We start from the raw sequence: 15,319 nt of genomic DNA on the forward strand, positions 1-15,319 counted from the left end.
CTCTTTCCCCCACTTTTAAAAGCATACTGGCATACAATATGTACTGTTTTCCATTTTGATTTTTTCACTTAGTGATACAAAATGTCAATTTGTAGAATAATCTGTTTCTTTTCCCTTCATCCCTGGGTATTTTTTTTATTACTTCTCCCTTTCCAAACTACTACTCTGGCACATGAAACAGGGGTGAACGATGGTGATTTTTCTGAGTGCTTTACAAGTCCCATTTCCAACACAACTCTAACATTGTTCTAGGTCATACTACTGTAGGTAACTAGTTCTGAGCACAGTAGAACTATGGTAAACACCATCGTAAAATTCATATTTATTTAATAAAAGATTGGTTTCAAAAGAGTACTCATATTATGAAATGTTCTTTCTTGGGCAACTTCTCTTTTTGCACAGGTGAATGGCATAACTTTGCTTGGGGAAAATCACCAAGATGTGGTGAATATTTTAAAAGAACTGCCAATAGAAGTGACGATGGTGTGCTGTCGACGAACCGTGCCACCCACCAGCCAGTCAGGGTTGGATAGCCTGGACTTATGTGATATTGAACTGACAGAAAAGGTATCAGGTTTGAGACTAGCCAGAATAAATAATGGAAAGTCTAAATGGCATTCTAAAATTTTTTAAGCCTTTTTTTTCTTTCATTTGGCATTTGATTTCCTCAAAATCAGTGGCTTGTAGGAAAGACCTTGGAGTCAGACAAACGTGGGTTTGAGTCAGGCTTGGCACTTACTAACTCTGTGACCTTGGGCAAATCACTTCGTCTTTCTGAATCTCACTTTTCTCCTCTGTAAAATCTACATCATAGTGCCTGTCTTCAGAGGGTTGTTCTGTTGTTCAAATAAGTTTATATAATGATATTAGATATTATGGCACCCTTTATGCTTGTATAATTTATTTATAGTATCCCTATGAAAAATATACTCATAATGTGCCCATTTATAGAAGAGAAAACTGATGTAAATAGTATGTAGTACAAATGTGGTAAACAAAAGATACTTAATGCCTGGCACATGGTTACTGCTCTGTAAATAGCTAACGTATGGATGGACACATCCTCTCTGTGATTTTAGATCTTACTTGCATATTTTTGTACTTTTTAAATGTGAACAATTTGAGGTCATAATACTGCATGTCAGATAATATTCTGTGACATTCAGACCTCCCATTTTCCTGTTTGCTTATTCTTTTTCATTCACATCAAAATGTCAAGAAATAGAGTGCATCAGCTTTTCTGAGGACTCATAATAGATATCTAAAGTTAAGATTTGGACTTTACATAATTTGCGGTCTAGTCAAATCTCATTTAAGGTATAATGAGATATGATGCTAGAACTTGACTTACATTATACTGCAGGAATCAGTACAGTAGAAGAATTTTGAAAGCTTTGAAGAATGTAATATTCATATGAGTGGAGTAGGTTCAATAAGAGACATAATTCCAAATTGTGTAGAACTCACTCTATCACCATACATGTCCATACACATTTTTTATGTGTTCTACATGGGATTATTACAATAAAGCAGGTGGACAGATTTGTATCCATGGTCCTAGGATGTGTAATAATTAACAGCAAAGATAGTATATAAACTAGAATTTCATCATCAAAAACATGTCTTTCTGAAATTTGATACGTTCATACAGATGAAGAAAACTGAGTTAACTTAGATTCACTTTATTTTTGCTGAAAGAAGCCAACATTTTGTATTCCTATTTTTGTGCTGAGTGCTTTATAAATGTTATCTCATTTAATTCGTAACAATTCTATCAAATGGGTAACTGTGAAATTCAGGTTAAGAATATTGCTCAAGGCAACAGTTAAGAAATCATAGACCTGGTCTTTAAGCCCAGACTAATCCGACTTCAGATCTTGTCTTGCTATTGTGCATGCTAATTTATTAATGAAATAATCATGTGCACAAGTCACAACATTTGGGAACCTTTGTTTGCAGAGAGTACATTTACATAGAGCCATTTCCTCTTGAATTGTTATATATCATAAGAATTTTTTCTTTAATATCTAAGTAGATTTACAGTTTTTTTTTTTTTCTGACTACAGAGGTGACTCAGACACTGATGAAAAAAAGTGAAAACCACCCACAGTCATGCTGCTGAGATACAACCCTTGTGTATTTTTATAGGAGACCTTTGAACCATACATTTTTAATGCCTGTTCCATGTTAGGTATTTCTGCCTCTTTAACAACCTTCAGTAATTACTACCTTAATTTGTAAAAGTTTCATGATAAGCTCTTGCTCCTTTTATTTGTGAGTGGTTTGTTCTGGACAGATGCTGGGACTCTCCCTCTCCTTGTGGTATTGGTATGTGTCTGCTGGTCTAGTGCCCCTGAAATAAGAGCTGTGTGGTCTGTTACGCAGCCTCATGTAGATCTGGGCGAGTTCACTGGGTCCTCGGAGACTGAGGACCCTGTGCTGGCGATGACCGAGGCGGGTCAGAATGCGGAGGAGGTTCAAGGACCTTTGGCCATGTGGGAGGTTGATGTGCAGCATATCGAGCTGGAGAAAGGAAACAAAGGACTTGGTTTTAGCATTTTAGATTATCAGGTAAATATGTCCATTTTTAACAATTTTTTTTAAAAGATGATATATATTCAAGGTATATTGTAGATAAGAGAAAAAGCAGTTAATATTTCAGAGTTATCAAAGACATTTCTTGTTTCTAGCAAATCTTCTAAAATAATAATATATATGGTTTATTTATCATGAAGCGTTTCTTTTAACATTGAGTTCATTGAACTCTTTCTAGATTTCAGCTCTTGAAAATTTGAAGAACATACAAAATACATTTTAGGAATATCATAGAAATACAGTTTTTTTGTTATTTGGGGAGTATGTCTAAATTATTTTTATTTCCATGCTCATAATTGATAGTTCATATTTCAGTGGTAAGACTCAAAAGTATTAAATACTTATTTCTTTTGTCTGTAGTGAATTATAGAGTTCTAATTGAAAATGGATTCTTGTCATTTGACTAAATGACTAAATTTATGAAGAAACTTAAACTGGTCAAGTGTAGCGTCCTTACCCTGCATTGCACTCTGTGCTGGGTAACTGAGGAAATGCTTATGCATGTGTGAGAGAGCCTCCTCATTAATTAAGACTGGACCAGAGAGCCATCTCCAGTGACTCCCAGGAGCTGTGTTCTTTATAGGGCTTGATTGTGGATCCTTGTTCTAATATTAAGGTTGCTGTGTATCTGAAAACACTGCATCATCACATACTATATGGACTCTTCCTGTTTTTCTTCATTTCAAAAAGATAGGCCTGACCTTCTAGTACACTCACATCTACTGATGTCCCACAATAGTAACATCCTATTTAACAAATGCTGTTGTAGGGACACCTGGGTGGCTCAGTCGGTTAAGTGTCTGCCTTCGGCTCAGGTCATGATCCCGGGGTCCTGGGATCGAGCCCCGCATCAGGCTCCTTGCTCAGCGGGGAGTCTTCTTCTCCCTCTCCCTGCTGCCCCCCCCGACTTGTAGTCTCTCACTGTCAAATAAATAAATGAAATCTTTAAAAAACAAACAAACGCTGTTGTCGGTAATTCCTGTATCTGACGTCCAGCCTCAGAAGACAGTTGTAAGATTGGACAATTTATCAAAAATTAAAATTATAATTTTATAGTGATCTGTACAGTTGAAGTGGTCTACTCAGGAACAACTTGGTACTTAAGGATGCCATCCTTTAGGGGAACTCTTCCTAAACTCTTCAAAATGGAGATAGCCTTTACCTAGATAATTTGTTTAGACGTGTTGCATGAAAATTCTTTTTTGAGGCACTTGAAACAATTACCCATCCATTATAACTCAGTGGCCAATCTATAAAAACATTTTTTCAATAAAAAGGAGCTACCTTCTTTTTTATTTATTTTTTTCCCTTCCCCATTCTTTCAGGATCCCATTGATCCAGCAAGCACTGTGATTGTAATTCGTTCTTTGGTGCCTGGCGGCATTGCCGAAAAGGATGGTCGACTTCTTCCTGGAGATAGACTCATGTTTGTCAATGATGTTAACTTGGAAAACAGCAGTCTTGAAGAAGCTGTGCAGGCTCTGAAGGGTGCGCCAGCAGGATCTGTGAGAATCGGAGTTGCTAAGCCGTTACCTGTAAGAATTCGGATTTTATCGATTTTCTTTATCAGTTTGTAAACAAAATGGCTTTTAGGGTTACTTTTAGCTTCAGAAGGTGTTCTCATGAGTGAATCATGACTTTTGGTATGGTTATTGGCTGTGTGAGTGTAAAGATTTAATTTTGAGTAATGGTTTTTAAAAAAATAAAGGAAAGAAAACGAGATTCAGAAATAAATTTATAACTTTAAATTATGCTTTTATAGTATGCTTTTGATCTTTTTTATTGGATAATAAGGTCATGATGAATATAGAATTGAATATTTTAAAAGAAATATACCTTAAAATGTCTATACCAATATAGTAGGGTATTAGAGAAATTAATAGCATTCACAACTAACAGTGCAATCTTTAATTACAGTGGAATAGAGTAGAATCTCTGTCAGTGTGGTTTAAGGTCCTGCATTCTGTTGATTTCAACACATTTCTTATCTAATTACTGCAGAGCAAGAAATTGAACTTTTCACAGTGGGTTCATCAGCTTGTGGCTCTTCTCCTGGGAGGCAATCACCCTCCTGTCCTTAATTAGTGCGGTATTAAAAACAACTAATCAGTTCATGCTACATAATGTCAGTAGTTTATTAGGTGTAGTGATTACAACATAGCACTTATCACTGAATTGCAAGTAAGAGAGACATTCTCAATATTTATGGGACTTTTTTAATGTATAAATATATTTTTAAGGCAAAGGGCAAATACACCTTTTCTTAAGAAAACACAAACACATAGGTACATTTGCATGAACATCAAATAACAATTTGTTGGCTTTATGAAAGAATTTGTTCAAATAGTAAGCTTTGTTAATACATTTGCAATGTTAGATTTTCATGCCTCACTTTGTACTCCACAAAGAATTTTGGTAACCTATGAAAATATATTTATGACAACAGAGGAAAGGAGAGAAGTTCTGCATGTGTTGCTGATGCAGGGTGATGTAGGCAAGACAATCTATTTTAGGCTATTTTATTTGAGATTGGAATAAATATGTTAGGTTTTCTGTCAGTGTGATTCAGGTTGCAATATAATAGATTAGGAATGTAATTTAAGTAGATTCTGTACCTGTAGAGGTTTTTTTTTTTTTTTTTTTTTTTTTTATTTTGCTGTTTTTTAAGCTATGCTCAATTGAGAGACTCCACTGTAGGGTTCTCTGACATTCCTTATCAAGTAAATCACATTCTTTAAAATGATATTCTAGTAAGGGATGACGGAGAGAAGATGATCCTTCCTTTTTAATGTTTTTTTTTTTTTCCCTGCAACTTCTTTTATATCTTAACACCTAAAAGGTGCCTTACTTATTTTTATATTAAGAAGTCATTATTTAGCCAGAATATTTGGCAGATAAAACTGACCAGAAGATTATTATGTAATATTAAAAACTTATTGATTTTGATGATCTTTTGTAAGGAGAATGAAAAATTTAGAAGGGATTTTCATCTAACAGATGATGTATTGGTATTAGAAGAATGTCCTTGTTGTATCTTAACAAATAAAAACATTAAATATGAATATTTATCGTATTTCATGTTCATCATTCTATGTCTAAGTCATATGTTATCATTTGAAAACGTTCCCATTTTTTCCCTCTCTTCTCCTTACTTGTCTTCTTCTATCACCCCCCCCACCTTTCCTTCCTTCCCTCTTTGCTCTTCTCCCTCAAACTCATCCTCAAACACTGAGCCTCCTTCTCCCTGCAGCTTTCACCAGAAGAAGGGTATGTTTCTGCTAAGGAGGATTCCTTTCTCCACCCACCACACTCCTGCAAGGAGGAAGGGCTGGCTGACAGAGCCCTCTTCAGGGCTGACTTGGCTCTGGTTAGTGGCCACAACGTATCAAGTCTTCTTTCAGAAATCTCACGTGTCTGATGTTTTGCCTTCCAAAATATTCTAAAATCTTACTGTATACTCTTTGTTCATAATGTTTTGGAAAACCAAACATTTTCATTTCAACTCTAGTGGTTCTCATAGTTCAAAATAAGAAGAAAAACCGTAACATGTGTGAAAACTATTTGTTGGACTTAGGGAAGAAATTCAGTTAGCAAAGCATTCTGACAACTAGTAGAATTAATCTTTACATCATACCAAAAGTTGTTGAAGTAGTCGTTTGCTCTGATTTCATACTTGGGCCATTTCTAGGCATTATTTAGCTGTTTTCAGCTAATCAGTTGTTTTGGCTACCTTTTAATGAGGTAACTTACAACTATATTTTTTCCATTCAATACAAATAATATGAAAACCACATAAATTGGTTCAGTTATTAAGTAACACAAAAGCCTCCAAAATAGTCAAAACCCATGTTTTCTAAAATTACAAAATGTAATAAACATCACTGATTTACTAAAAAATTTTAAATTAAAATTTTATTTTTACTTGATCTGTATAAAATCATTCATTAGAGTAAATGTATTTGTGGCCCACTGGAGACCACTTTGATGAATAAATGCATGCATCTTGCTCCCAAGAACCTCACTGTCTGGTAGAAGAGACAATACTATAGCAATAATTAAGATATAAAGCTAAACACCAGATATAAGTAAATATGTGACATTTATACAACATAAATATAACAAATTGTACATCCTATTCCATTACTCCTATTAAAGCCATGTTCCTGGCCTAACTTTCCTTTTCGGCAAATAATGCCCAGTGTGACTAGAAAGGATATGCCCAGCTTTTGAAATCCTTGTTTCAGTTGTATCAGAATAGAGAGTGAGGTTTAGAACCCATGGCTTTCTCCATTACGTATTTATAACCAGTTGTGCACATCTTGCTTGAGAACAGAGTATGAATTATTTCTTTGATTTTGATGGTCCTAATTTTTGGGAGATCAGTTTTTCTTGTTAATATTTTTCAATTAACCAGCTCCTGAAATTGTCTTTTAGAAAGTTTTGGTGTATATTATAATAAATACAATAATATCACATTACAATATAATTAACAATCCATGACACAAAGCTTAGTTAATGCCATCTGCCTAGATAGCGATGTGAAGTATTTACTGTCTAGATTGTTGTACATGATAAACATTTGTGAAGGGTAAACCTCCACAAAGTAATTCACTAGTGAATTTGAACATGTATTTAAAATACATTATTAGAGAGAGGGTCACTTGGAAATGGCGTGTATTCTTAGCATGTTTTTGCAAGAATGTGACCTGGTATAATGTTATAATTCTCCTGGCAAAACAAATTGAAATCACAACACATAGGATTTTGCCATCAAAACAGAAAATGCCGATAATATCAGAGAAGGGTAGTATTTATGTTAGTTCTATCTATTCTAAGGTGTAACTGTGAGTGAATTATAAATAGAGCTTTAAGCTCCTCATGAGTTGATTCTTTCACTTGGTTCTGCCACAGAAGATAGTATTAGGAGTTTTAGATAATATATAGTGAAATGTTCTACTTTATATGAGTTTTCCAAGAATAGGAGTTTACAAGTTTATAGCTTCCCCACAACCATCATTAGGCCCCTTGTCTGTTAGTATAATTTCAGTATGAAATCACAAATACTCTTTTTGGTTTCTGATGATCACCAGCAAATTCCGAATCTGCAACTTGAAAGGTTTTTAAAATCTAGTTTAAAATAACTTAAAATAGGTGTGCCTGAGTGGCTCAGTCAGTTAAGCATCTGACTCTGGATCTCAACTCAGGTCTTGATCTCAGGGTCATGAGTTGAAGCCCCTCATTGGGCTCCATGCTGGATGTGGAGCCCGCTTTAAAAAAATAACTTAAAATACATTGTTTTAGTGAGCTTTAAAAATAGGTAATTGCCTAGCTGCCTTGCTGAATAATAGTTTATTTTAGTTGAATAGGAAAGGTGTTGACCTTATTCATTTTATTATAAAATTCTAGGAGTTGGGCAGGTGGTTTTAAAAAATAACGTGAACTAGAAAAAGTAAATATTTTCCTTAATTTATGGAACCACTTAAACTTCGAATGGATCCAGGCCCTTTGTTAATTGTTACCGTTGTCCTTTTATTGCTGGAATAAGGAACTGATGGCACCAGTCTGTCCTCATTCTGTTGCCTTAGTCAGTCTCTGATGTGTTGAAGAGGGTGAAGAGGTCATGTTGAAAATAGGATGAATGCCAGTATGCTTTTTAGTCTCGAGTGGAGACTTGTCATACATGTAACCAGAATTTCCAACTGATATTATCGTTTTGATTCCTAGGTGGACACAAATGAGGCCGACTTAGCAGATGAATCGACACTGGAGTCTCAGTACTCTCCTGATAATGACGGTATCTACTCCACTCAAGCCTCTATTTTATCTCTTCACGGCAGTGCTTGTAGTGATGGCCTGAACTATGGTCCCTCCCTTCCATCTTCTCCTCCCAAGGTACGAAGGAATTGCATTTCATTTACGGGAGAGCCTTGTGTGTAATTCTCTAGAGGTCAGTGTTTATGGGGGATGGTGGGAGTAGTATGGTAGAGGCGTTATGTTTTTCCAGTCGTGGATTCATTATCAGATTAAAGTGTAGTTCCATTTAGGTAGTGTTGATTGAGCATCTTGTAGACCACTAGGTACTATTTAAATCTAGGATCTGTTGTACAGAACGAGAGAGACAAGGGTCCAAGGCTTTGAGTAGGATTTATATGATAGAAAAGTTTTAATGAAATGTATTTCTCAAATTGTGTATTTAGCTGTGTCTGCTTTAGAGAAATCATGAGGATTACTTTATTTTCTTAATGGTTTTAAAATTGATTTTCACGCAGAGTTGGATAGTAAAATATTTCTTGCATTAATTTAATATTTACTAGCAAGATAAATTTAATACTGTCATATTTTTATATAAAATGATGCCAAAAAATACTTTATATAGAAATCACAGTGAATGGCAAAGTATGGTTAAGTCTCTGGATATGAATGAAGACTTTCGTTACTATTTGACATGTCTGTGCCATGTATATTTTAGAAATAGATTATTGGCATAAATGCCCCAGCTCTTCTTCATTTTCTTGGTGATGTACTTTATAATGCTTAGTAAGTAATATTTTAAAACCTACCCAATCTTTTGGGCATGAAATGGTATCTTACTATTTGCATTTGAAGTTCTGCTTTTTAGTGGGGTTGAACACTGTTTCATATATTGATCCTTCGGTTTTCACTTGTGTCAGTGACCTCTTCGTGTCTTTTGGCAATTTTTATATTGTGTTGTCTGTCTTCCTATTGATTTGTTGGAGTTTTTTTTTTTTTATATTTTCTAGAAATACAAATACAAATACACAAAACAGTTCAGTGTATTTTATGAGTATGTGTGTGAGTATGTGTATTAAAAAAGCTAAAAATGTGTAGGAATGACTTTTTTCAACTTCAGGAAAGAAGTTATTCTTTGAGAAAGAAGGAAGCATGGGAATTCGGCTGTAACTGTAATACATTATATCCTTTTACGAGGAAAGAGAGATTGAAGAAAATATGGCAAAATGTTAACATCTGGGCAAAGAGTTCATGTATGGATATAATTTCTTTATTCTTCCGTGTTGGAAATATACCACAAATAAACATTAAAAATCAAGATAAAACAACTAGACAGTAACTTTCTTAAATACATGAAATATATATTTTCCATATAAATTAAATTCAGCAGGAAGGAAATCTGCATTTTTGAATAAGATGGAAAATAGACTTTCCACAGGTCTAGCACAGTTTTCCTCCTTTTCTGATTAACAAGTAATTTTTTGGCCAGAACCTTTTCAAAGCATTTTCTTTTATGTTCAGGGTGCACCTGTTATCCTTGCAAATGATGCTGGGAAATCTCCTTGAATTGGTTTGCAAGGTATAATCTTGAATGGAGCAGCTGCTCCTCTCTCGCCACACCTGAGACTGTCTGTGTGCCTGCGTCCTGTCTGGAACGTGTTCAGGCTTTACTGGCCTCGGGGCTGGAAGCTGAGTTCATCTCCTAATGGACTCTCCTAATCCACAGCGGAGCGCACTGCTTCTTGCCAGTGGGACAGATTGCATTGTTTAACTTAGTAATTGTTACTTAAAGGGATTACACAATCTGCATACTGAGAAGCATGTATTTTACAGGGCAAATGCTGGTTGTATGCAGCACAACATATTGGCTTACTGAAGTCTAGTTGCCTCCTTTTTTTTTTTTTTTCTTGAGCAGTTTACTCTTTTGTTGAAGCAGATTTTGGCAAGCTGGCCTATCAACTGAAATATTTAAACTACAAAACAACAAAGAAGACATTAATGAGGATGTTTTAAAACACACTGAAACTACTCTGTGTACTTTCAGTTTTCTTAGAAAGTAGGACTGTTTCTGCATCGTGGTAAATCTCTGCAACATTGTTTTTTATTTTTGTTTTTGTTTTGTGGTGTCTTTATAGCACCAAGATATTTACCAGAAGATTATGTGTAAATAAAAAATTAGATGATGTATTCATTTTCCTATTTCTTCGCACTAAATTTATTTTAAAAAGACAGAATGGCAATTTGTTATGGAATTTAGAACTGGGCATTTTTTTTCTGGCCATTTTTCTTAAGAGTGCGCTCACTTTGGAACCCTCTAATTGATAACATAAAATCTTGTATGATATTTAAGACAGAGAAGCCTCCATACTGATTTAAAGAAGTGTAAAATTGAGTTTGAGGATCTCAGTGATTCCTAGGTTTTTGACTTTGCTAGATATGTAATAATCTTGGTGGTTGGAAATGCACAGATAATTTCACCTTTCTTCTTACCTTAATGAGAAATCTTTGATCTTGGTCAGGTACACTGCCAGAAGTTTTAAGAACTAATCACCCAGAGCTGGGACTCATCCTAGGAGGGAGGCCTGACTCCTAAAAGCAGAGTGTGGGCCTGACAGCAGCTTACATACCAGAGGCTCCTAGGCATATGTTGGAACTCCTTTGTCCAGAATTTTCCCATCTGGGAGACCATTCTGATTTTTTTTAAGGAGTGGTGTTCACTTAATTTGATTAATTATCATTTAAGGAAAATAACCATTACTCAAGAATCTGAAAAATACCGTAGAGCTACTTCTATGGCATTTGGACTAATAGAGGCAAGTCATTGAGATGTGAATTTTAAAGGCAAAAACCCAGTGGGTTTTCTCATTGTTGTAGGTTTAAATTTTTTTCTTTTTATCCCCCTTTCCTTGTCACCCTTAAAGACAACAAAATGCAGAAATAATTGTTTTCCAAACTTAAACGCTTGTAGACTTCTGTTTAAAAGCTCAACATGGTTTTGGGGAGAAGATGCTTTCATTTATTTTTTTCTGTTTTGGATTTTTAAATACACCCAATAAAGATTATTTATGTAATGAGTCTCCCCTTCTACTCCTTATCCACACTCCCAAGCCCCACCCTCCGTTGTATATCCACACTCACTGTCGCTCCAGGGATGAAATGACTACCAGTTGGGTGCATGTCCTTCGTTCCTCATATTGGTCCACTAGGAAATGCTGTTGATTCTAGTGCAAGTTGAACTCAGTGTTTGTCAAGCTAGAAGCCCCTCCTTGCACCTTGCACACAAAACATAGCCAGTGGATTCCATGATTTAAAAAAAAATCTCCCTGTTCCTAGAGACCTCTACCTACTGTCATTCTGTAGCATCAGTATTGCTGCCTTCACACCCATGCTTAAAATGTTTGCTTGTTTCTTTTTTTGGAGAAACAGTTAGTGTCAAAAACTAATGAAATCACTCTAGTCAAGATGATGAGAGTGATTGTGGAAGTCTTGGTGACAAAACTGCAAGCTCTCAAAGTATAAAAGAAGTCCCTTTTTTGCTCAGTAGGGTGGGTACACAAACAACAGAGGAAGTACTATACCTTACCTCAGAAAGAGTGGGAAAAGGACAGTAAGTTGAAGTGGCTGTGCTTTTAGTATGTTTTCCCACAGTGTGGAAGGCCTTCTGTGGTAGACCGCTTATGAAGAAGATCAGGATGTGTCCAGTGAATGTTTCAATACTTGGCTAGTCTATATAAATAAATCATCTGGGTAAATAGCGTGCCCAGGTATCATCCTAACTTACTAATCACCCTTAAACAGCTCTTTTCAAGTGTATTTGACATTTTTATTTAACCTGTCTCTCATTTTTTTTTTTTTTTCCAGAGAACAAGAATATATCAAGTAGAGGGGCACCTGGGTGGGTTCAATTGTTAAGCGTCTGCCTTCGGCTAAGGTCATGATCCCAGGGTCCTGGGATCGAGCCCCGCATCGGGCTCCCTGCTCCGTGGGAAGCCTGCTTCTCCCTCTCCCACTCCCCCTACTTGTGTTCCCTCTCTTGCGCTGTCTCTCTGTCAAATAAATAGATAAAATCTTTAAAAAAAAAAAAAAAAGAATATATCAAGTAGAGGCACATGTTAATGTGGATTTTTGCAAGACTTCAGTTTAGGTACCAAGTTGCACTGGGAAATTATAGTTCTTTTCGAACATCTTACAAGGGAAGAACTGCTTTTCTTTTAGATCCCTAAGACTTTTAAAAATAAAACTCAGTTGGTTGTTCAGCAACCAGAAACGTTTCTGAAGTAGGCGTATGTTGTCTGCTGTGTTGATTAGCTCTTTCTTTTCTATGTGTCTGTGTTAACTCCTTTATGAATAATGCATGGAAATTTCTGTCACACGATTTATAGTAAACCCTAGCTAACAAGGGCGGCTTGACCTCCTTTTGTGATGAAAAGCAGTTTTAATTGTTATCTTTATTTGAGGCCTGGAGAAGATGATATACTGCTAAATATTATAATTAATTTAGTAATACAGAAGCTAATTCTGTAGTAAGTGCATTGTTATTTTTCATTAGAACAAAGTCATCAAATTTGGGTGAATGGGCCAACAGGTTATTGTCTAGGTTCCAGCAATGTGGAGGATGATGGTTTCCTGTCGTTGTTCCTGAAGAGTCTAAAGATGTTCCTGGCTTGTACAATATTCCCACTTGCCTCAATTCTTTGTACCAGGAATATTTGATAATTCCAGAGAGATAACTTATGCTGATAAGAGGAATGTAATTAACTCTGTTGGAAAAATTGATTACCCTTCTAGAAAAAATAGAAAGAGATCCATATCTCACAGCACACCCTGAAATAAATTCTAGAAGGATTAGAACTGAATCTGAAAAGAAAGCATTTATAAAACAGAAGAAAAATACTAGAAAGCATTTCATTTTCTTTGTGTGGAAGGACTTGTTAAGCACCTTTTGAAACTCGTAGCACAGAAAATTTTGACGAATTTGATTATGTAAAGAATTTCATAAAGAGTTACATAAAGAATTCTTGATTACATAAATAATTTAATTTCTGCAAATATATCTATATAACGTACAAACTGAAAAGATAAGTAACAGGCTGGGGAAATACTTGTGGTATGTATTACAGACTTTACCTACAGAGTATATCAATGACAGGAACAAGTGGAAACCCCCTGATGAAAAGTTGGATATAATATATGAAGACAATGTTGACAGGAGATATATAAATGGCATGTCCTCATTAGTTGTCAGGGACATGCATAGTAAATGCTAAGGTTTATATTTATTAGAATATATTTCTTTCAGATCAAATTACCAAACTAATTTAGGGTTGGCAAGATTAGTTCACAGGTAGTCCCAAATTTTTGTGAGAGAAAATTGGGAGACTATTTGGCAATATGTACCAATATTTTAAGTGCCCGTATTATTTGGCCCATAATTTTAGGAGTTTATACTAAGTAAATTTTCTCACATGCACAAAGATGTGTAATAAAAATAACAGTAATGGCTAACAGTTACTGGGCATTTTCTGGTAAGTCAGACGTGTTATTTAGTACTTTGTGGTATTAACTCTCTCTGTCCTCCCAATAGTCCTGAATTATTTTTATGTTCTGCAATTAATAGATGAAGGGACCAAGGCACAGAGGATGCTAGTGGTGCAGTGAGCATCTGAACATGCACTCCAGAGTCTGCACTCCAGGGCCCTTCAGACTTAGGAGTAGTTTTGTGGTCATAAGAAGATTGAGGTTGACGTTTATTTACTGACATGGAAATCTCTCATGTCTAGATACAAAGATACCTCAAAAAAGAAAGTAAAAACATTCTACTTAATTAATGGTTTTGGTTAGTTTTAAAAATGTATAACTGCATGTATATGTGAGTGTGTATTTGTACTTGTACATATTTAGTATGCAAATGAATAAAAAATTCTGATAGACATTCAGCTGATTCCAGCTGTTTCTACCAGGGAAAAAATGGAAGTAGGACCCATAGGGAGAGCTTTCATATTACACTCTATATGTACACACATATATATACCTGCATGGCTTGAATCTTTTCTGATGATAATGTATCCATATGCTACTTTCTTACTTTAAAAATATTAATAAGAGAATTGTAGGACAAACATATGTTTATTCAATAGCAGTTGATGGAGCAACTGCTTGCCCAAAGCACATAAGTGATAGAATATATCTGTTGTAAATAGATGTATACATATATGTCAAACTAGAATTTTAGCGTTTCGGGAAATTTTAGAAATTAAATAAGTCAAGAGAGGTTCTGTTATGAAGTAAGAGAGCCTAGATTAGAGCCTACATCTTATTATACACCTTCTTAGTATTCCCTTTGTTTATCTTGCAGAATATTTATGAAAGTTTTCCCTATAATAATTTGAATTGCATAGCTTTCTGTTCTCCTTAAATACCTAGAAATACCTATCAAAATAATTTTTCCTTGGGCGCCTGGGTGGCTCAGTTGGTTAAGCAACTGCCTTCGGCTCAGGTCATGATCCTGGAGTCCCTGGATCGAGTCCCGCATCGGGCTCCCTGCTTGGCAGGGAGTCTGCCTCTCCCTCTGACCCTCCCCCCTCTCATGTGCTCTCTCTCATTCTCTCTCTCTCAAATAAATAAAATCTTTAAAAAAATAATAATAATAATAATTTTTCCTTGGAGATTCTTGTAAATCAGAATCAATATTCTCTTTACGTTCTTGATCTTACATAGGAACTTCATACTGATTGAAAATGAACTACTCTTTAAGACTTGAAAGTAGACGTTACTTGCTTTCCTATGTGGATTGAACTATAATTTTATTTGTGAATAGAACATAATATTGTATCTAAATGATCTCATGTACAATATATAGTACAAGTATAACCCACTTGAACATGACATACATGATCTGCAGGAAAGGCATACAAAAGCATTTATAAAAATAAAGATATGCAGAATGTCAGCTAAGAGAAAAATTTGTATGTTT

At 35.3% G+C, this 15,319-nt stretch overlaps 1 protein-coding gene across 12 annotated transcripts in view; it reads left to right on the forward strand.

Moving 5' to 3' along the window:
• Positions 1-15,319, forward strand: part of MPDZ (multiple PDZ domain crumbs cell polarity complex component) — a 160,782-nt gene that overhangs the window by 73,742 nt on the left and 71,721 nt on the right. For 11 of the 12 annotated variants that reach the window (XM_032392440.1, XM_032392443.1, XM_032392449.1 and 8 more), the window contains 5 exons: positions 403-567; positions 2,386-2,571; positions 3,921-4,130; positions 5,846-5,962; positions 8,320-8,487. In XM_032392440.1, coding sequence (XP_032248331.1) covers positions 403-567; positions 2,386-2,571; positions 3,921-4,130; positions 5,846-5,962; positions 8,320-8,487 — 846 coding nt within the window. The remainder of the gene's footprint in view (positions 1-402; positions 568-2,385; positions 2,572-3,920; positions 4,131-5,845; positions 5,963-8,319; positions 8,488-15,319) is intronic. The other variant, XM_032392448.1, reaches the window with a different exon arrangement.

This window comes from Phoca vitulina, unplaced genomic scaffold, assembly GCF_004348235.1.
Source record: "Phoca vitulina isolate PV1807 unplaced genomic scaffold, GSC_HSeal_1.0 scaffold67, whole genome shotgun sequence".
Taxonomy (NCBI): Eukaryota; Metazoa; Chordata; class Mammalia; order Carnivora; family Phocidae; genus Phoca; species Phoca vitulina.